Below are 20,305 nucleotides of genomic sequence, written 5' to 3'. Positions count from 1 at the left end.
TGCCGCTGCAAGGTGACCCGCGCTACGTTTCGACGGCGCGTCCTTGGGCCATCCTGCGGGAACGCCAACCCACCGCGTGTTCTGGCAGATAACGCTGCAATTGGCGCCTGTTCAGGACAATGTGGTAAGGACAGGGTTCATCTTTCTTTGCTTCTCCTATTGCTTGGCCGTACCCACCCATGCGATACATCATGCAGGGAGGGGCAACGCCGCATGCATGGCGGGGTGCTAGCTAGCTCTCCCTCCTCCCCTGGGAATGGACTGCCTATTTATTCGGCCAGTCCTGCTCACTGACTTATGGTCTCTAGCTTCGGTTCCTTCCTTACGAGCTGCTGGTGATCACTTTAATCCTCCTCGATAATTCATTCCAACACTCTCCGCCACCATGGGCTCTGGAATTGAGAAGTACGATTTTATTATCGTCGGCAGTAAGGATCCCCCGCCATTGGCCTCTCCACCTCTCAATTGCCTTGCTAACAATTGATTCCTTCCCACAGGCGGGCCTGCCGGCGCGACGCTGGCCTCGCGACTGTCGCGGACGGCGGCGGCACCGCGCGTGCTGCTGCTCGAGGCGGGCGGGCCGAACGCGGTGCCATCCAAGCTGTACCTGGCGGACCGGTTCACGACGCTGATGACGGACGGGATGAACTGGGGGTACAAGACGGTGCCGCAGGAGCACCTGAACGGGCGTGAGGTCGACTACTCGCGCGGCAAAGGGCTGGGCGGGTCGTCGGGCATCAACTTTGCGTGCTACACGGTGGGTCCCCGCGACGACTACGAGGAGTGGGCGGCGCAGGTGGGCGACGAGGCCTACGGCTGGGAGGCCGCGCGCCGCCGCTACGACGCGCTCGAGGCCTACGACATCAACGTGCCCGAGAAGTTCAGGAGGTTCATCGACCCGAAGAAGAGCGCGCACGGCGACAAGGGCCCGCTGCAGATTGAGTTCGCAAAGGGCTGGGAGTGGAGCATCGAGGAGAACTTCCAGGCCGCCGACCAGGCCATCGGCCTCAAGCCCAACCTCGATATCAACTCGGGAAACCCCATCGGTATCGGTGTTGTGCCGGCAACGTCCAAGAACAGCATCAGGAGCACGTCCAAGACGGCCATGCTGGAGAATGCGCCGAGCAACTTGACCATCCTGACGGACAAGCCGGTGGAGAAGGTCGTGTTTGAGGGCAAGAAGGCCGTGGGTGTGGTGGCCAATGGAGAGACTTGTGAGTTTGGATCACTCAATTGGCAGCATGCCCTTTCTGACACTTCAATACAGACCTCGCCTCGAAGGAAGTCGTCCTTTCCGCCGGTGCTCTCGACACGCCCAAGATCCTCCTCCTCTCCGGCGTCGGTCCTTCGGCCGAGCTGTCCAAGCACTCGATCCCGCAGGTGCACGAGCTGCCCGGCGTGGGACAGAACCTGCAGGACCACGCGTTCGTGGCGCTGGTCAAGGAGTTCCAGTCGGGCCTGAACGGGCGGCCGCAGCTGTTCAACGACGCGGAGAAGCTGGAGGCGGCGCGCAAGCAGTTCGCGGCGGACCAGACGGGCCCGCTGTCGGTCTACTACAACACGCTGCTGATGGGCTGGCAGCAGGCGCCCGAGGTGCACGCGAGCGCCGAGTTCGAGGCACTGCCGGACAGCGTCAAGTCGCACCTGCGCAAGCCGACGGTGCCGACGTTCGAGCACATCTGCCTGTGCCCGGCCATCCACCCGCTGGCCGACCCCAACGGCGAGTTCCTGAGCATCCTGTCGATGCAGATGGCGCCGCAGAGCACGGGCACCGTCACCCTCGCCAGTGCCGACCCGCGCGCGCCGCCCCGCTGCGACCCCAAGCTCTTCTCGCACCCCTTCGACCGCCGCAACATGATCGAGGCCGTACGCCGCAGCTGGCGCGTCATGGAGGCCGAGCCGCTCGCCCGCCACGTCGTCGCCGACACGGCGTTGCCCAAGGACAAGAGCGACGACGAGATCTGGAAGTACATCCAGGCCTACTGCGGCACCACCTGGCACATGACCGGCACCGTCAAGATGGGCAAGCCCGAGGACCCCGCGTCGTGCGTCGACTCGGCCTTCAAGGTCAAGGGCCTCGAGGGCCTGCGTGTTGTGGATAACTCGGTGCCGCCGTTCGTGCTGAACTGCCACGTCGTGAGCGTGGCCTACTTGGTCGGCGAGACCGCGGCCGAGAAGATGATTGCCGAGTATGGGTTCTGAAGGGCGTGATGATTGTGGGGTAATTTTAGTACATGATATACCAGAATGCGCAATGAAATATTGAAATTTGTCCTCTCAATTGGCGGTCTGATGGCATTTGTGAAGAAAAGAGGAAAAAGAAAAACAGGCTGGGTTATGGAGGCCTGTTCGACGTTGCAGTTTCCTTGTCTGGATTCTTGGCCATTCTTGTCCCACTTTTCAGCGTTCCCCACTCAGGGGCAGCCCCATCCTTACCTTTGCCTTCGGCCTATTCGTGGTCTAATAGATATAAGCTTTGAGAATGGGGTTGGTTCTTTTCCTCCTTAGCTTCTCTTGCTGTTCGGCATTTATTTTGTGCGCCAGGTGGTCGAGGAGAAGATCCGAGATTGGGCTTGGTGGGAGGCTGTCTCGGTTGCTGTCGGCATAGGCATATTCTTTTTGTTGCTTTTATCAAGTTGGCCTGGAATAATATAGAAAGCTGAGCTTAACATTGTGAAGTGTTGAAGATGTCGTTGATTGGCGGTTAGTTCTGCAGCTAGTTCGACCAGGCAAACGTTTCGATTATGGTTGTTCAAATACCTCCTACTGCATGCTTGGTCATAGCTGAAAATAGGATATGACGTCGGAGCCTTTGTACATACAGAACGCATGCACACGGAGGGCAGATGCCGATCGGATTTCCTATCTGGGTAGGTGATGTGCAGATGTCATGTGCTTACTTTGGTTTAAATATGCTCAACATTCTTGCTTCGCACTTGCGAGGTACATGTGCTCCTTCAGGATCAATAAAGCTTGTCATTCCGCGCTGCATTCCGAGCAAAAGGAACGTAAGTGTAAAAAGCATTGATAATAGGCGTCGGCTAGAGAGCTTTCGTTTAAACGTGCATGGGTGTAATCCTCGGTAGCGAGAGCCGTACACCACTATTCGCGCACTAAACAGCTTGCTGGCGAATCTTTGCGCGGAGATGCACACTATCGGCTTGGGTTGCGATGACTGTTGTTTGGTTGGCTGCTTAGTCACAGCTTTCGCGGGCCTCCACTCATCGATAATCCTCTCGTCGCCGAACACCGAGACCGCGCTCCACCTATCAGCGCGACCTTGAATGCCGCGATAAAATTGCTAACCCTCCCCCGCATACGGATCATGCCCGCACCTGATGGCCGGTTGAGCACAAGAATCGCGAGCTAGTGCTCCTCCAGATCCTCTGCCACCATGGCCGGACACATTGTGCGCGCCCGCGCCCAGGCACTGCGCACTCGCAGCATCGCCGCCAGACGACCGCACATCCTCGGTGGCAAGCTCGTCCCGCCAACCCCAACCTACCGATCTATTGCCACGCGCAGGATCACGACCGCTGCTGTGGCACCTGAGCCCGGCCTCGAGGTTCCGGGTGCCCAGGTCGAGTTTCCGCCGCCGCCGCAGAGCCGCAGAGATGCGATCAAGCAGGCAAAGCCCTTCTCGGAATTTTTGACCGACACCTTCAATCGCCAGCATGACTACCTGCGTATCAGTATCACTGAGCGCTGCAATCTGCGCTGCCTGTACTGCATGCCAGAAGGTACGTTGCTTTCACCCGCCTGCAGAAGTCAGAAAAAAAAAGTGCCACGGCTAACAACTACGTCACACAGAGGGCGTCCCACTCTCCCCGCCGGACCACCTGCTGACGACCCCCGAAATCTTCTACATCTCGTCGCTCTTCGTGTCCCAAGGCGTCAACAAGATTCGGCTGACCGGCGGCGAGCCCACGGTGCGCCGCGACATCCTCCCTCTGATGCAGTCCATCGGGTCGCTCCGCTCCAAGGGCCTGCGCGAGCTGGCCATCACAACGAACGGCATATCGCTGCACCGCAAGCTGGACAGCATGGTGGAGTCGGGCTTGACAGGCATCAACCTGAGCCTGGACACGCTGGACCCGTTCCAGTTCACTATTATGACGCGGCGCAAGGGCTTCGACGCGGTCATGAAGAGCATAGACCGGGTGCTGGAGATGAAGCGGCTGGGCGCGCCGGTGAAGCTCAAGATCAACTGCGTCGTCATGCGCGGCATGAACGACCGCGAGATCGTGCCCTTCGTCGAGCTGGGCCGCGAGAAGGACATCGAGGTGCGCTTCATCGAGTACATGCCGTTCGATGGGAACAAGTGGAACCAGAAGAAGATGATGTCCTACCAGGAGATGCTGGACGTCATCCGCGCCAAGTACCCGGACGTGCGCCCCGTCAAGGGCCACAAGAACGACACGAGCAAGACGTGGGAGATTCCCGGCTTCGTCGGCAAGATTGGGTTCATCACGAGCATGACGCATAATTTTTGCGGTACTTGCAACAGGCTGCGCATCACGAGTGACGGTAACCTGAAAGTCTGCTTGTTTGGCAATACCGAGGTCTCGCTGCGCGATATCATGAGGAAAGATAACGACGGCAAGCCGATTGACCAAGAGGCTTTCGAAGCTATCAAGGAGGTTGAGATGAACAGGCAACAAGGTCTTCTGAGTGAGAGTTCAACCCCCGGCTGGAGTGAGCGGGAGCGCGAGCTCCTTGAAGTCATTGGCGCTGCTGTTAAGCGTAAGAAGGCAAAACACGCCGGAATGGGGGAGCTCGAAAACATGAAGAACAGGCCTATGATTCTAATCGGTGGGTAACGGTTTCTCTCGTCTGCAAAGTGATTTTTCTTTTGACAATGTTGGATTGCACATGAGCCACGAGTTTTCTGGTCTTAGGATACTACCAGGGAGCGGCATCTGGCGGCGTTCATATCATGTTCACGTATCCAGAGGGGGCACCCTCATCCAATGCACTACTGTCGCTGTTGAATCGAAGCTGTTCCCATATCCCAACTGCTTACCCAATCGTGCGAAGTGAGAAACGCTCGCTAATCCATTTCGCAGACGAACAACATTCCAGACGCTCAATTTTGGGTGCTCAGTATAAGGCCAAAGCGCCAGCACGTCCAGGTGTATCAAACACATCACAACCATGGAAATCAATCCCAACTCATCTCCTCGGTGCGGCATCATCAAGAATGGGAATCAGATATTTCTCATCCTCCAGCCGCAAGGTTTCCCCTAAGGGATGGCCCAACGAAGAAGAGTTCGACGATGAAGATCCTTTCAACCAACAGAAGGAAGAAGAAAATGAGCAGCGGCCCATCAAACTCACGCACGTCAACCAAAACGGCACGGCACACATGGTGGCGGTAGGCAACAAGAGACCGACGCACCGCACCGCCTTCGCCGTCTCGACGGTGCGCTTCTCCAAGCCCGAGCCGCTCCGGCTCATCAAGCAAAACGCCATCAAAAAGGGCGACGTGCTCAGCGTGGCGCGCATCGCCGGCATCATGGCGGCCAAGCAGACGCCGACCATCATCCCGCTGTGCCACAACATCGACATCACCCACGCCGAGGTCGAGGCCGGCTTGATCGAGCCACCGGCTGAGAACTCCAGCACCGCCCCACGAGACGACGCCAACGAAGAAGAAGACCTCGACGAAGAACCCTCCCCCCTCACCCACCACCGCCCCGACTCCCGCGCCCGCCTCTACTCGACCTCGCACCTTTCCCCGGGCGACCCGCGCGCCGTGGCCGACAGCGCCGCGTACCCCTTCGGCGGCGTGCTGCTGACGGCGCGCGTCGAGACGACGGGCCGCACGGGCGTCGAGATGGACGCTCTGCACGCGGCATCCGCCGCCGCGCTGACCGTCTACGACATGTGCAAGGCCGTCGACAAGGCCATGTCGCTGCAGAACGCCCGCGTCGTGCTCAAGACGGGCGGCAAGTCGGGCGACTGGGTCGACGTGGGGTGGTTGTTCGCGCGGGCGGGCGTGGTGAGGAGTGGGCGGTTGGAGGGGTTGATGACGACGACGGCCGGGGCGGTGGATGAGGGGGTGAGGAGGGCGGTTGTGGAGGCGGCGGAGGAGGGTGAGGGGGGTGGGTTGGCGAGGCGGGAGTGGAAGAAGTGCTATCGCGTGCTGACCCGCTCCGGGTGGGAGCCCGAGAAGGCGATGCAGTTGCTCAGTTGGATCCCGCGTAAGGCGTATTCGCCGGCGGCGATCGAGAATGGTGGCGCGGAGGGGGTTGAGGGGGAGGAGGGCGTCGCTGCTGCTGCTGCTGCTGAAGCTGAGGCTTTGGAGGAGGAGATGGTGGTGGAGGAAGATGATGCTGAGGCTTTGGAGGAGGAGGAGGGGGAGGAGCTGGTGGTTGATGAAGAAGATGTCGAAGATTTGGAGGAGCTGGCGCGAGAGGATTATGCCACGATTCTCGAGCAACAGCTGATGAAAGAACTTGAAGAACTGGAAAGAGAGGAACTCCTCGACGAAGAAGTTGAGGCCGACGACGTGGAGGAGGAGGTGCTCGAGGACGACGATCAGCCGCCGGTCCCAGCGGGCGCCAAAAACGAGGGGGTGCAGAACGGCAGCGTCGTGCGTCAGGAGGAGCAGCAGCAGCAGCAGCAGAGCGCGAGGGTGAAGGAGGAAAAAGAAGACACAGAGCCTACTCCTCCTTCTACTGCCACTGCTACCTCCTCCGAGACGTCTCCTCCTTCTTCTTCGGCTCCTACCACTGCTACTTCTTCTGCTGGGGTGAATCTCAAGAAGCCGGTAGAAACCACAATGGCGCCGCTCAACGATGCACACATGGCTGACGTCGATTCCAACCAGAACTCACTACTCACGGCGTCGATGATCAGACAACTGTCCCCTCGAGACCTCTTCGCCGACAACGCCAGGTCGAGCGGGAAGCGCCGCGAGTTCCAGACCAAGGCCCAGAAGATCCAGGAGGACGAGGCCGAGGAAGAGGTCGAGGAGGTCAACCAGGAGGTCGATGAGGAGTCCGATCGGGAGTTTGAGAGGGAGGTCAGGCAGCAGAAGAAGGATTACTTCGAGGAGAAGGCGCGAAAGTATAGGGAGCAAAGAAAGTTGAGGCGGAGAGAGAGGAAGGTAGCGATAAAGCAGGAGAAAAGAGACTTGAAAAGAGAGAAGGAACAGGAAAAGAAGAAGCGACTGGCCCAGCTTCTGGCACTGGAAGCAGAAGAGATGCGAAAAAATCAGCTTGAAGCAGAAGAGATGCGAAAAAATCAGCTTGAAGCACAAGCTATCGCAAGGAACCCCTCGGCAAACGTGCTGCAAAATTCGGAGGGAGAAGAAAACGAAGAAGAAGAAGCTGCCATAAGATATCCCTTCTATACAACCACGCCGCGACGTCCGACGCCATCCTTCCACCACGACCCTGATGGCTTCATCGCCGCCGCCGAGAGGCGCTCGAAGGGCGACAGGCCCGACGGCATCGGCTTCGCCCTCCCGCAGGTCCAACCCACACCAGAAGACATCAAAGGGGCACAGAAGTCGCCCGCCTCGACCCAGCCCATGCCCGAACACCTGAAGGACCCGGCGGAGCGCCTGGAGCGGCAGCGCTGGCTGCGCAACGGCATGTGGGACAAGCGCATGGAGAAGCTGGCGGCGCTGGGCCGCGCGGCGGCGGTGGCGCGGCGCTCGCCCAAGTACAGCCCGCACTGGCCGCGGGCGCGCTCGCAGGGCGGCAGGGCCATGGTCACGATCGCGCTCGCGGCCAAGATCGGCGTCCACACGTCGCGGTACGACATCCTGCAGTGGACGCCGCCGGGCTTGGATGATGATGATGTCGAGGCGCTGCAGAAGGTCGGCGAGGAGGAGCTGAGGAAGAGTTGGGAGAGGTTCGTTAAGACTCGGCCGCCGAAGATGACGTGGAAGTACATGCAGCTGCAGAAGGAGGGCGTTGATAAAAAGTACGTACTCAGGCATCGGGTGGTGGATGAAAAGGAGCGGTTGAAGAGGGCGATGAGCCGCGTCGATTACAACGAGTGGTGCCTGTTGACCAACGTCATGGCGAAGAGGCAGAGGAGGTGGGATAGGGAAGCAGGATTCGCTGAAGTAGAAGAACGCGCGCAGGAGGAGACGAGGAAGGTGTTGAGCACTCCTGCTCCTGGGGAGGCCTGGTACGATCATTTGTTGGAGGACATGGAGGATTACGTGAAGGATGACACGAAGGACGAGGGGAAGACGGAAAGCGTGAGCGACGAGAGTAGCAACGCGAGGGAGGATGAGAGTGATGAGTTCGATGAGCTGCAAAACTTGATTGACAAGAAGAGCAAGATGACGACGGAGGGAAAGGAGGGGAAGAAGGGGAAAAAGGGAAAGAAAGGGAAGAAAGGGAAGAGGGGATAAAGGGAGACGAATATGAGGGTTCATGGTAGAGATTCTGTGAGTTGTGTTCATTTGCTTACTGTACGATAGTGTGTTCTGTTGAAAAAAGTGAAAGGTGTTCAATGCGGTGTAAAGAGTAGATTCAGAAGTAGAAAAATATCAGCTCCCTGTATTTGTAGTATAGCCAAGAAGAGGCTTCCTCTCTACAATTTTTTGAGTAAATGAACATGACCCAGGTGTCCTCGGCAGCATTTGCTTCCTTATATACCGGCAATTCCTAATCCAATGACCAGCCCATTTATTTCATCAGGTGAGAGAAGTGTATGTTCCATATGTTCCTTAACCAACCCCCTAGATGCCGAAACATGATGTCATCAAACGAATAAAAGTACACATTACACCGTCAATCCCCAACATATCGCACTGCAAAGCCGCATTTTCCCCCTCACTTCTGCGTCTCGTTGCCCTCAGCGGCCGCAATAATGACGTCGGCGGCCTTCTCGCTGAACATGTACACGGAGGTCGCAATGAAGAAGCCCTGAATGCGCGGCATGGCGCTGGCGTCGACAACGCGCAGGCCGGATACACCCCTGACCCTGAAATCGCCATCCAGCACGGCCATGGGGTCGTCGTCGGCGCCGATGGGGGCGGAGCAGCTGGCGTGGTGGCCCCAGGCCTCGTCCTTGATGAACTGCTTGGTAGCCTCCTCGCCGGCCGGGGGGCGGACGGCCTCCCACTCGCCGATGGTGGGGCTCATGCTATCGTAGATGCGGCGCGAGAACTCGACGCCCTCGTAGACGGCCTGCAGGTCGAGCTCGTCGGCTTGGCCGTCGGTGGTGCCCTCGTCGAAGTAGTGGAAGCTGATGAGCGGCGTGTCAAGCGGGTCGGCGGAGCGCAGGCGCACGGTGCCGGCGCGGTTGCGCGTGTGGGCTTTGAGAGCGAGCCACGACCAGTGGTGGGCGTCGGCGACGGAGACGTTGGAGTAGTTGCGGAAGTAGCCCTTGAAGTTGACGGGCACGCCGAGGAGGATGAGGTCGGTCGGGTCGTCGGTCGCGGCGGTGCTGGACTTCAGGACGGCGGAGAGGGCGAGGCCCGAGGAGCCGTAGAGGCCTTTGAAGGCGGCGTTGTTCTGCCAGCGCTCCAGGCACGGGTCGCCCGGCTTGCCCCAGGTGCAGTCCTCGAGCACGGTGAAGTTGCCGTCGAAGTTGGCCGTCGTGGGGATCTCGTAGCGGTCCTGCAGGTTGGTGCCGACGCCCGGCAGGTCCTTGACGAGCGGGATCGAGTGCGATGCCAGCTCGTCGGCCGGGCCGATGCCGCTGAGCTTGAGCAGCTGTGGCGTGTTGTAGACGCCGCCGGCTACGATGACTTCGCGGGTGGCGTTGACGCTGCCGGGCACGGCGTTGGCGGGCTGCTCGCCGGACGGAGCGGCGCGAGGGTCGGCGCGGTACAGAGACTTGCCATCGAGGAAGTCGACGCCGACGGCACGGGGCTCGCCGGTGGTGGTGTCGTTGTCGAAGCGGATTTTGGTGACGAAGCAGTTGGTGCGGACATCCAGCGGGTACTTGCCCGAGTTGGCCACTTCCAGCACAAACTCGCGCGGTCCGTTGCGGGCATAGTTCTCGATGGCCAGCGGCACCTGGTACAGGTTGACGCTCTGATCGCGCGCCTTGCCGGGGAAGTTGACGTCTTGGAGCAGTAAGCTGGCCAGGCCGGTCACGGTGGTGAGCAGACCCTCGATGACGTTGCGCCCCAGCGCCGTGGCCGTCGCAATGACCATTTGCAGCAGCTTAGCATCCTCCAGCACCAGCGTCAGGTCCGTCGTGCCCGTGGTCAGCCACCCGTCAACTCCGTGCCCGATCAAGTTGTTGCCCAGCAGGTACTCGGCCTTCTCCAGCCGCTGGAAGTACTTGCGCATGTTGGCTGCGTTCCACGATTCGTCGCCCGTCAGCTCCACCATATACTCCCAGTCCTGCTCATGCGGGTAAATGGTGACCATGGCATTGTGCGACCCGCAGCCGCCCAGCGTGCCCGCGCGCGGATACAGAATGCCCTTCATCTGCGCTCCTTCTGGCGGATCCAGCCCAGTGTACAAACTGCCGTCTGGCATGTCGTACGTACACTTGCTGTCGCGTGCCTGCCGCTCGTCGTCGTCGTAGTGCCGCACCCAGAAGTCCCACCGCATTGGTTCGTACTCGCTCGACTGCGCGTGGAAGGCCGGCACCCGCTCCTTCAAATCCTCTCCATGGTCCTCACCAGCCTCGATCAGCAGCGTCTTGTAGCCCGCTATTGCCAGACGCGCTGCCAATGGGCCGCCGCCTGGTCCGGAGCCGACGATGACATATTCGTAGTCTTCAAGGACCGTGGCGCTGGAGTCTTGGCGCGAAGTGTGTTGATGTTGAGGCTCGCTGAAGAGAACATCAGAAAGTGGGTCTTGAAACATGGAAGATCCTTGATCATAAGATAGACTTACACAGCAGCCGCTAGCAATGCGGTTCCGAGTAGAAAGAAACTCTTCACGCCTGTTGTGCGCACCATCTTGAAACGATCGTCGCACTCAGCCCTATGCGCGCAAATACTAAAGGAGAAGCGAATGACTGGGGATGGACGACAGTCACACTTGGCGCTTGGTCAGGAGCAGCGGCAGTCAATCCAGTTATAAGTCGGTGAAAGCAAGCCATCCCCGTCACGGTCCCTTTCTTTTGATCGACATCCCCGCCTCGTCTCGGATGAGACAAATGCTCGCCGCCTTTTATCGGACTGCACGACTTCGGAGAAGCAGTCTTGATGTGGACGTGTGAGTCCATTGGCCCCTTGACGAGAGCGGTAAGGCCCGTGGAATGAAATTGCGCCGTGGCATGCGCCATGCAGGGACAAAAACCTTTTTGCAGGGATTGTTTCTGCCTGGACTCGTCCACTCTTCTCCAGTTGAGGCGAGTATCTGCACAACGGCTTTGGGGGCTGAACCTTGGCCACTTGCCGGCTCCTGCTGCCCGACTCTCATTTCCACATTCGCTCAAGTGTCCCAGATGGTGCCCGAAAACGGCACCCTGCTTGGCAACCGCGTACCCCGGCCCGCACCGATGTCATTCACTTAGGGTTAACGGCGCGCTATTTCCTATAAGCTGTTACCCAAAGCGCATGCAGAATCGTTAAGTAGATTGATCAATCGCGTCATCCGTACGAGCTGATTGGCGGAAACACCGACAAGACCTGCACCATGCAGCCGTTATCACACGCGTCTCTATGATTCGCTCCCATGACTCGCCCAAAATGGCAGCTTCACCTTTTCCAATCCCCGTTCTATCGGCCCTACAGTGCCTGCTTAGCTCGCACTTGGTAGGTACAACGTCTACCCCCATTTATTATCTTGCCACCGCTATTGCAGCCTGATGCGCACGCAACAGGGCCTTCTTTTGGTTCCCTTTCCGCAGTTCTGCAACTCCGGACTTACTCATCTACACCATGTCTCAGCTCCTTCACCATCGCGCACCTGCACGTACGTCACGCTCCTCTTTAAATCCCCCAGTCCTTTGCAGTTGTCTTGATTTTCATTGCTATTGATTGCTTACGTTCTTGGATAAAAGACACGCGTATTTATTGCCCTGCTACCGGCATATGCCAGCTCAGATGCTATCAGGCTCCACACTCCGCAATTGCGGGCTTCTGACCGGCGGTGGCATCTGTCATGCAATCAGGAGAGACATATTCAAATGGTAAAGGCTTCCAGTAACCCTGTAGCCTTGGCTGCTGAAGCGAAAGGCATACGAGATCCCGACATTTTGGTTCCAGAAGCACACCAGGGGATTAGGTGTCAGGCGCCTATTTTATATCGGCATCCACACACCTCTCCGGATTTTAGAGTCCACCTCTCGACCGTTCGGCCATACTTCGCTAGCTCTTTGGATTTTCTGCACTGTTGCCGCATTTGTCTTCGCTCTCAAAGACCATGCGGATCCCAAGCACATTTCGTCCAGAATTTTTTTTTTTAAAAAGCCAAGGTAAAAAAAATTAAGGATCGTCTTTGCATTCCTCTCAGGACTATGGTCGAATCTAGACTCAGGCATTGAACCACATTTTCGCAATGCGAAGAGCTTTATCAAAGCCGTTGACATCTAAGTAGTGTCTGTACGGGCTGACTGGGACATGGACCGCCCGGCATTCCATGTCATAGGCTATAGCTGTCTCACCATTTAAATCTCGCCAAATGCTTGCCGTGAAAAAGAAACCCCAGATCCCAATTCCAACATTCGATATTATCATGCCCAACAAGATCCAAATTGCATATCGCGAAGCATCAATGAGTGGGCCTTTGACGGATATCCAGGCAATACCTTTTGATTCGCGCCAGGCCCTGTATCCCAGATATAGAAATGCCCCGAGAAGAATAGCATTCAGAAAAATGAATATCATCGTGATATAAGTTTGATGGAGACCCAGGAGAAAATCGTATCCCTCGATGTGATCAAACCTTTTGTCGTCAAAAAGCCAGTTCTTGGCGCAAAGCTGCTCGGGAGAACACGGTGAAAATCCGGGTGCATCGGGAATCTGGCTCGCCAAACAGTCGTAACTCGGATGAGGGTTGAGCTTGTCCCGACTCCATAGGATTTCCCATCGGACGTATTCCATGTAGTACGTGACGACTAACTGTGCAGCTGTTGTGAGGAGAAGCGTCCATACTATCCGGTGCTCCCACCTTGGGTTCTTCACGAGCCAACATTTCAGTGGATGGTCTCGGACGCTTAGAGCGTAACGGAACACGGTAACCCAGGCCAGGATCGATACGGGACCGGTACGGTACGGATTGAAAGCAGCGGTAAAGAAAGAGGACCACCAGAAGATGAAGCACCCCAGGTCCAATGCCATGATAGACCAGGTCCCAAATCCGAAGCCCTTGCAGTGTTCTGGATCGTGGCTTTCGTATTTGATCCTGTCCTTTAAAGCCCAGACAATTGAAATCCCCATGGTGAGGAGCGATAGTAGTGGTACGAGACCTGAGTACGAGAACGCTCGGTCTAGAGGAGTTGACGGTATGACCTTGAAGTCACTGAGACAGCTTGCAAGCGAACACCAGCTGTATTTGGGCGCCGATTGGTCCGCCTGATACGAGAATACGGCGAGGTAGTTCTGTCCATGTTCGGTGACTGGTCCGTACCATCCAAGTTTGTGGAGTAGGTGCCCTTCCAGGAGAGTGCAGTTTGTCTGGGCTGGACTACTGGCTGCACATTCTTTAAAGCGGGTGTTCTTATATAGAGGAAACTCAGGGCTGTCAGGCTCGAATCCGACGCGACGCGAATTCATGAAGATGATCGTCAGGACCAAAAAGCCCGCAATAAGGACGCCTGTCAAGACCAGTGTTGTCCATATCAGGCATTTGATTGCTCTTCCCAGGAATTTGTACCCATATGGGTTGCGCTTTTTGAGGGAATTTGAATATTCCCGGATGATGGCCGACCAAGTTCCATTGTGCCTCTCGTGCTCGTAAAATTCTTCTCGCTCTTCCCTTGTCAACCACCACAGTTCGGTGGCCATCGCCGGGGCGCTTTCGTGGACGTAACTTGTAAAATTTAATGTACAATGTATCACAGTTGTAGAAGTAAACTGTTTGGAATTGTGATTAAACTTTATCCCTTCGGGTAGTCTGGAGTCGCTTTTATGCTTTTCATTTCACCATACTATGATTAGAACTCAAGTCAGAGTCAGCATAGGTTTCCGAAGATTGCGATTGAGGGTAAAGACATGTGTTATGGCTGCTGATGGTGCTGCCACAAATTACCAACAACATGGGGCGTCCAACACTGCCGTCGGACATAGGGGATATGATTCGTAGACACAGAAAAATCTGTACGCGTCCATCGATGCAGGTAATCAGGAATAACCAAAATAGTTTCATCTTATAGAAAGGCTTACTGTAGTGTCATGGCGGTTGCACCTTACGTTATACTCCAACAAGCACACCTTACTGATTTTCATCCCAACTTGGGCACGATCTAAAACAGAACATTTCCGTGTACAACACTTTTACTCTTGACTTATACGAACCCACGTATCTTTGCATGAGACATGCCAATAGCAAATAACATGTGCGGGTACACCGCGGGCGGGGTGGGTGCCACTCCGGTAACCAAACATATCGAGCAACATTAGGCAGGCTGAGAAACGTTTACGTCACGACTGCATGCAAATTCATAGCCGCATTCTCGATGAAACTTTGTGACTGACTGATATGCATAACTATGAGCTTCCTAAAGCAATCAAATCGAGTTACCGTGAATTTCACCAAGATTTTTAGACGCAAGCATTTGATGAAGTATATATTGTGGAATTTCTATTGACGCCAATATTGCTGCTTAGCATTGCACTTTTTGCCGAGTGTGAACTGCGCGGATTTCTAAATGCATGCGTTCAGCTTACATATTGCCCCCATCAGGGAAAGATCATCGCTTACTCTGACACACACCTATCCTTTCAGCCTCTTTAAGCACTCGCATCAAGTCCAAACAAGAGCCAGTACTGTCCTAAAAATTATCAGTGAAATTTTAAGTTGAAATCAGGTGCACTGTGACCACATCGCTTCAGAACAATCGTCCTCGACAATCCGAGATGAATCAAAACATGACCCGATACTAATTTGAATAAAGGCACTATTGCCGTTCCCAAGGGCACATAGTATTCGAAGGCAATGGTGTTTCTCCAGATGACATGGCCAGTTGTGAGCAGTCGGGGGCGTCTTTCGGCAGGCTCCGCGTCTTCCCTTAACGCTCACTTGCATGATACGGGCTCATGGGTGGCTGAGACACATCTTTTTCCAGCCTTGCATCAAATCTTTTGGAACACGCAAGCTTTTCCTGCGTGTCATACGCCATGTCTCTTTATATGGAGCTCTGCGATGTTGGGGGCTGGAAAGGGAATTTGGACGATCCGCTGGTGGCTGATGGCTAGATATCCGAGAGATATGACGCAATCGTTTAGGCTTTGATATGATACGATAATTAAATCTAGAATCCTGAAACGACTTATCGTAACCCTCATGGGTTTGGCATTCAAGGCTACGGGGAAAGGCTGGACTTGCCCGAGTGTGGTTTGCTGAAGTAAATATACTACTCCAGTAATATCGACAGCCACAGACAGCAATAGCCTACAGGTCGCAGCATGCAGGGTTTCCTGTCCGCTTCGAAGTTGATTGCCTGGAAACCGAACACCTCTGCTTAGTGCCCACATTCCCTGAGCCACACACGCCCTGGCCTGGGCTTTGGTCGCACAATATAATGTCAGAGGCTACTGGGTGGTGAGAGTGGAGTAGTAATATCGGCAGAGATGGTACTACTGGGGCGCGATCGGTGCCAACCGGGAGGAGGGGGGAGAGCACACCTAATCGGGCACTACGTAGGTAGCTTCTTAGGATAACGTGGGTTGGCGCGTATCTGTGCCTCGTGTTAGCATACGAACTGTACAGATTGGTGGTTATGTATAGCTCTTACTCCTTGACACCTCACCCTTCACCCCGTCTTTGAAGTCCGTACGGAACGAGCACTGCTAAATCCTGCCAAACAGTGAGCTGAGCCCGGAGCTCCACACTTTTTGATTATGCGCATGGACATAGGCCCAAAGAATTAATGACGGCTGATCTAATGTTCACTATTAAATGTCTGAGAATCAGCCATGTGTTGTCGACATTGTCTAAGCTTTAAGGGATCATCGCGTCGAGCCCGCCAATACATAGTAGTATTGCCACCAATTCTGCCATTTTTTGATTTGATTCTATTTACGTGACTCCGTAATGTCTGAGAAGTATAGGTGTACAGCTGGGCAGGGGTTGCTGTGGTCTGATTTGGCCATTATTAACTTAGGACATCTTTAACATCTTAGACTCTTTTCATTCGGTGATCGGAGACTGGAGAATTCCTATACAAGTAAGACGTGGAGATATATATCGAAGCGGCTGGGCTTTCCTGGGCGCGTATACATCACGATTTTTGTGTGTGTCTATCACATTCCAGCTTGACTTGCATTTGCGACCATGGAAACGTCCCGTCCCATCCCATCCCTTTGGTAAGATCAATGTACCCTTTTAACATATTCACTTGACCAATCCTTCATTTAGAACATTCTTCCAGGGTTTTTGTCATCTGACAGTCAATCTACATCGCGTGAACAGCTCAACGAATCCTTTACGTGCGAAACGGACAACGGAAGCTCCAGTTGCAATTCCTTCATAGGAAAAAAAGGTCTCCGGGATTTTTTGTGGCACCACTGGCAAGTTTCAGCCGCTCTCATTGCCGGGCTGATGTGTGTGTTTGGTGTCTACGGCTTCACCGTGTGGCTCAGCAAGCAAAGATTGGAATGTCCTTCCTGGGCTCTAAATTGCGACATCAACCCAGCGGCCAGAGATATAGCTTCACGTCTTGGACTATTTCAGGGCGTGGTGACTTTGATCTTCGCCATTGGACTGGCCCTGATGGTACATACCGCGTGCACGTTATGTGAGACGGCCGTATGGCCAATATTACAAAAACAAGCATACGCTTTTGACGAGCTCGAAACTTTTCTCCGGGCAAGCCGTGGATCACTTGCATCACTGCCGGGTGCTTATTGATCTACAAGAAGCCGTAGTGCAGCTTTGGTCATATTCTCCCTCACGGCGATATTGGTTACGCCTCTAACCGGGTCCACTCTTGTTGGCTATGTGTATAATCGAGTGGACATCTCAACTCCTTATCAATACGCATACTGGGTCGGGGGTGGGATAGGTTTCAGATTTGATCAGGCCAGCCCCCCAAATGACCGACCTGGCTCTATCGACATAGCGAGCAGTCATTACTCTTCCTGGTCAAAAGTTCTCACCGAGGAGCCTCTACCCGAACTTCGTAGCTTTATCTTGGACCGATACAACTTGTCTCGCGTTGGCAACTTTTCCGTCAACACCGTTAGAGCATCGATTGATATGAACTGCTCCGGCCATGCCGTAGACGTTCATGACGTAAGCGACGACGGTTACCATTTCCATGTATGGGCTTATGGAAATGGTACTACGAAAGAGAGGGGGAAAATCAAGATCAGAGTGCAACCTGTTTTGACAACTTGGGTGGATGATATTCAAGATGTCGGTGGAGCTGGCAGCATAGTAACACTCATTTTTGCCGTTATGAATGGGACAATTGAGGGAGGTCAATACACCAACTTCACCCAAAAAATGAAAGGACACGGGACCTTGGAAGGCATCTCGGCAGTTGCATGCCAAATCAGAGTGGACCTCTTTGACGGCGTGGCTATCTCTGGGGCTGGCGGTGACAACAGAGTTACGGTGTCATCACTTGAGAAACTAGTCCCACCACCAGAGGGTGGGGGAACTCTTCATGACATAGCAGCCTGGATTGGCATTGCCCCCACGGTGATCGGAATCAGTACCTTTGGAGCGCAACCTATGTTTCTTTAATCGGAGACTACGGCACTTCCGACGATTTCCACGGCATACAACTTCCACATGAGCCCCAAATGGACTCTTTCAGCACTGGAGAATTTTTTCCACGTTACTACGGGAGCTGTTCTTCTTGGAGTAGCGGACGATTGGTGCTTCGAAGAAGTCGAAATCTTTTGCAAGCAGTTCTCGGCCCGGCTGGACGAGAAAAGGACTTTTGTACTACTTATTCCACCGGCAATAATAATGACCACGACCTTGGTACTGGCATTTTGGAACTCTCGAGCTCATCATAACTTGAATCTGCCTCCATTTAGATTGGCCAATATTGGTGAGATTATCAAGAGCTCACAAACAACCTTCATCGGAGATGCAGTGGCTGACGACTTACGGAACCCATGGAGACCATCGGAAATTGGGAATACACGAGTGCAGTACAGTGCTACGACACGACCAGGCGTATACGGATTTGTTAGCCCAGATTCTTAATGTAGCAAACAAGGGACAGTGGTTTTGGATTCATGATGAAAATCTATCTTGCTTTAATACCTCGAAGACCCATAGTCGCTATAAGACACTCTTTAAAATTATTCTCAACAGGAACCCCGGATGCGTGAACGACAGATCGATCTATTTATGGTGATAAGCCAGGAATTCCGCACCTTCGGCCTCTATTCACCATGAATATCACAGCTACGTTTCGCTTTACCATTATCTTTAACCGCAACACGTCTAACTACTAGCGGTAATTAAATGGTCATTTGTTGTTAAGACTCTTCAATGTAATCTGTAAATTCGTCTCTTACGTTCGACCATACGTCGTGGAAAGCACGCGTTACTGTTCGCTCGCTTGGAAAAGTGGTCGAGCGTCTTCGCTGTGTTTCGGTATTTGTGAAGGTTAATCGATAATCTGAGTCAGGTACCGCTGGCTAATCTATCATATTTGAGATTTGAGACACCGGATCCATAAATCTGTAAGACGATTTCATAATCCAGTAGCGGCAGATTAACTTCAGAAAAGAAAGTACAGTAGTATTATATAAATTGCCCAATCATTACTTATTATGTGCCTTCCTTAGACTCACTCGAACCACCGCCAACACTTTCGCTGCGAAGGAGTGCGATGATGGCTTCGTGTCCTTTATCTACAGCAAATGATAGCGGCGTCCTGCCACTCCGAGTCCCTAAGTTCGCATCAGCTTTGTTATCAAGAAGTCTCTTGACTACAGCCTCGTGTCCATTTAGAACAGCCTTTAATAAGGGAGTTCGACAGGTTATATCCTTCGCGTTAACGTCGATCTCGTCCGCCTTAAGCAGCAGCTTTACTACACCATCCCATCCCCTTGTAGCGGCCTCGAGTAACGGAGTCCGACCCAGATCGCTTCTTGTATTAACGTGGATCTGATCCACTTCCAGTAGCAGCTTGACTACTCCCTCGTGTCCGTTTTTAGCGGCCTTTGATAACGGAGTTTGTCCTGAAACATCCTTCGCGTTAACGTTGGTCTGATCTGTCTTGAGTAGTAGCTTTACTACATCCTCGTGCCCATTTGCAGCGGCCCATGACAACGGAGTCTGCTCTCTAGAGTCTGTCGCGTTGATCTTGGGGTGGCCTGACTCTAATAAGAGTTTCACCAAGGTTGCGTGCCCGTTCTTGACAGCATGAAACAACGGCACCTGACCTTTCCTGTCTACCAAATTCAGGCTGTTCCTATCTTCCGCCAGTATCATACTTGCTAGCTCGGAGTTGCCGTTTTTAGCTGCGAACGCTAATGGTGTCAGGCCGCTCAGGTCTTCAGAAGGTATGTTCTGGTTCATCATTTCAAGGATGGCTTTGCATCCATTCGTTGCTTCGTTGAATATCTCTTCTGCCTTTGTGTCCTCTCTCGCGTCTCTCAGGGTCAGCCCAACGTTCCACAAGTATGTAAAATCGTTGAGTCGGCTTGCCAATCCTGGCTTGTTTGAGCTTCGGGTCAAGTCGTATGTGGCGGCGTCTTGCGATTCGTCGAAGCAATTGCCCCAATCCCAGGTGAGGAGAAGGTCCCGACTGAACTTTTTTGTCGCCTGCATGAGATCTGACAGTACCTCTTGTGCTTCTATCCGGGGAACTGCTCCGACCATGACAACAGCAAAGTGACTCTGATAAAGTCTGAGAATAGTCGGCTTCTGAGCGCCTTCAAGGAGGCATACCAAGTCTCCCGGCTCGATTGGCTTTGGCAAAGACGGAAGAGAGCACTTGGTCAAGCGGCGATGAAACTCTCGTGGGATGTCTCGGCTGACGCTGGTAATGATGTTGACCTCAGTTTTCCAACCTTGTATAGCATTGATCGAAGACACCACCCCAAGAACGCAGCCTTTGCCTTTAATGACTGCGACTTCTGCATTCTCTGCAATACTAACAGTGACCCGACTGCCGAGTAGAAACTTGACAAGACGCTGCATAAGCTCCTCCCATGCGAGCTTGTAGTCAGGCTCCAACCCAGCTGCACTGGTGTCATCCGAGCTCATACCGAGTAAGGCGTAAACTTTGTCGTGTCGTA

At 54.3% G+C, this 20,305-nt stretch overlaps 4 protein-coding genes across 4 annotated transcripts; 3 read left to right on the top strand and 1 right to left on the bottom strand.

Moving 5' to 3' along the window:
- Positions 1–385: 385 nt before the first annotated feature.
- Positions 386–2,202, top strand: LTHEOB_5088 (Glucose-methanol-choline oxidoreductase; the record flags this gene model as incomplete). Its single annotated transcript, XM_035514194.1, has 3 exons — positions 386–428; positions 498–1,214; positions 1,268–2,202. 3 exons carry the CDS (start codon positions 386–388, stop codon positions 2,200–2,202), a joined length of 1,695 nt encoding a protein of 564 aa, XP_035373956.1.
- Positions 2,203–3,394: 1,192 nt separating this feature from the next.
- LTHEOB_5087 (Molybdenum cofactor biosynthesis protein 1 b) lies at positions 3,395–4,820 on the top strand (the record flags this gene model as incomplete). The annotated part of the gene is made up of 2 exons (XM_035514193.1): positions 3,395–3,740; positions 3,811–4,820. The coding sequence occupies 2 exons, from the start codon at positions 3,395–3,397 to the stop codon at positions 4,818–4,820; spliced, it is 1,356 nt and encodes a 451-aa protein (XP_035373955.1).
- A 380-nt stretch (positions 4,821–5,200) lies between these two features.
- Positions 5,201–8,374, top strand: LTHEOB_5086 (Molybdenum cofactor biosynthesis protein 1 b; the record flags this gene model as incomplete). The annotated part of the gene is made up of 1 exon (XM_035514192.1): positions 5,201–8,374. The coding sequence occupies one exon, from the start codon at positions 5,201–5,203 to the stop codon at positions 8,372–8,374; it is 3,174 nt and encodes a 1,057-aa protein (XP_035373954.1).
- Positions 8,375–8,798: 424 nt separating this feature from the next.
- On the bottom strand, positions 8,799–10,793 carry LTHEOB_5085 (Glucose-methanol-choline oxidoreductase; the record flags this gene model as incomplete). The annotated part of the gene is made up of 1 exon (XM_035514191.1): positions 8,799–10,793. One exon carries the CDS (start codon positions 10,791–10,793, stop codon positions 8,799–8,801), a length of 1,995 nt encoding a protein of 664 aa, XP_035373953.1.
- Between the last annotated feature and the right edge of the window lie 9,512 nt (positions 10,794–20,305).

This window comes from Lasiodiplodia theobromae (genome assembly GCF_012971845.1).
Source record: "Lasiodiplodia theobromae strain AM2As chromosome Unknown scaffold_14, whole genome shotgun sequence".
Classification (NCBI taxonomy): domain Eukaryota; kingdom Fungi; phylum Ascomycota; class Dothideomycetes; order Botryosphaeriales; family Botryosphaeriaceae; genus Lasiodiplodia; species Lasiodiplodia theobromae.
Note: the sequence above shows the minus strand (reverse complement) of the source record. Positions and strands in the feature narration are given on the sequence as shown.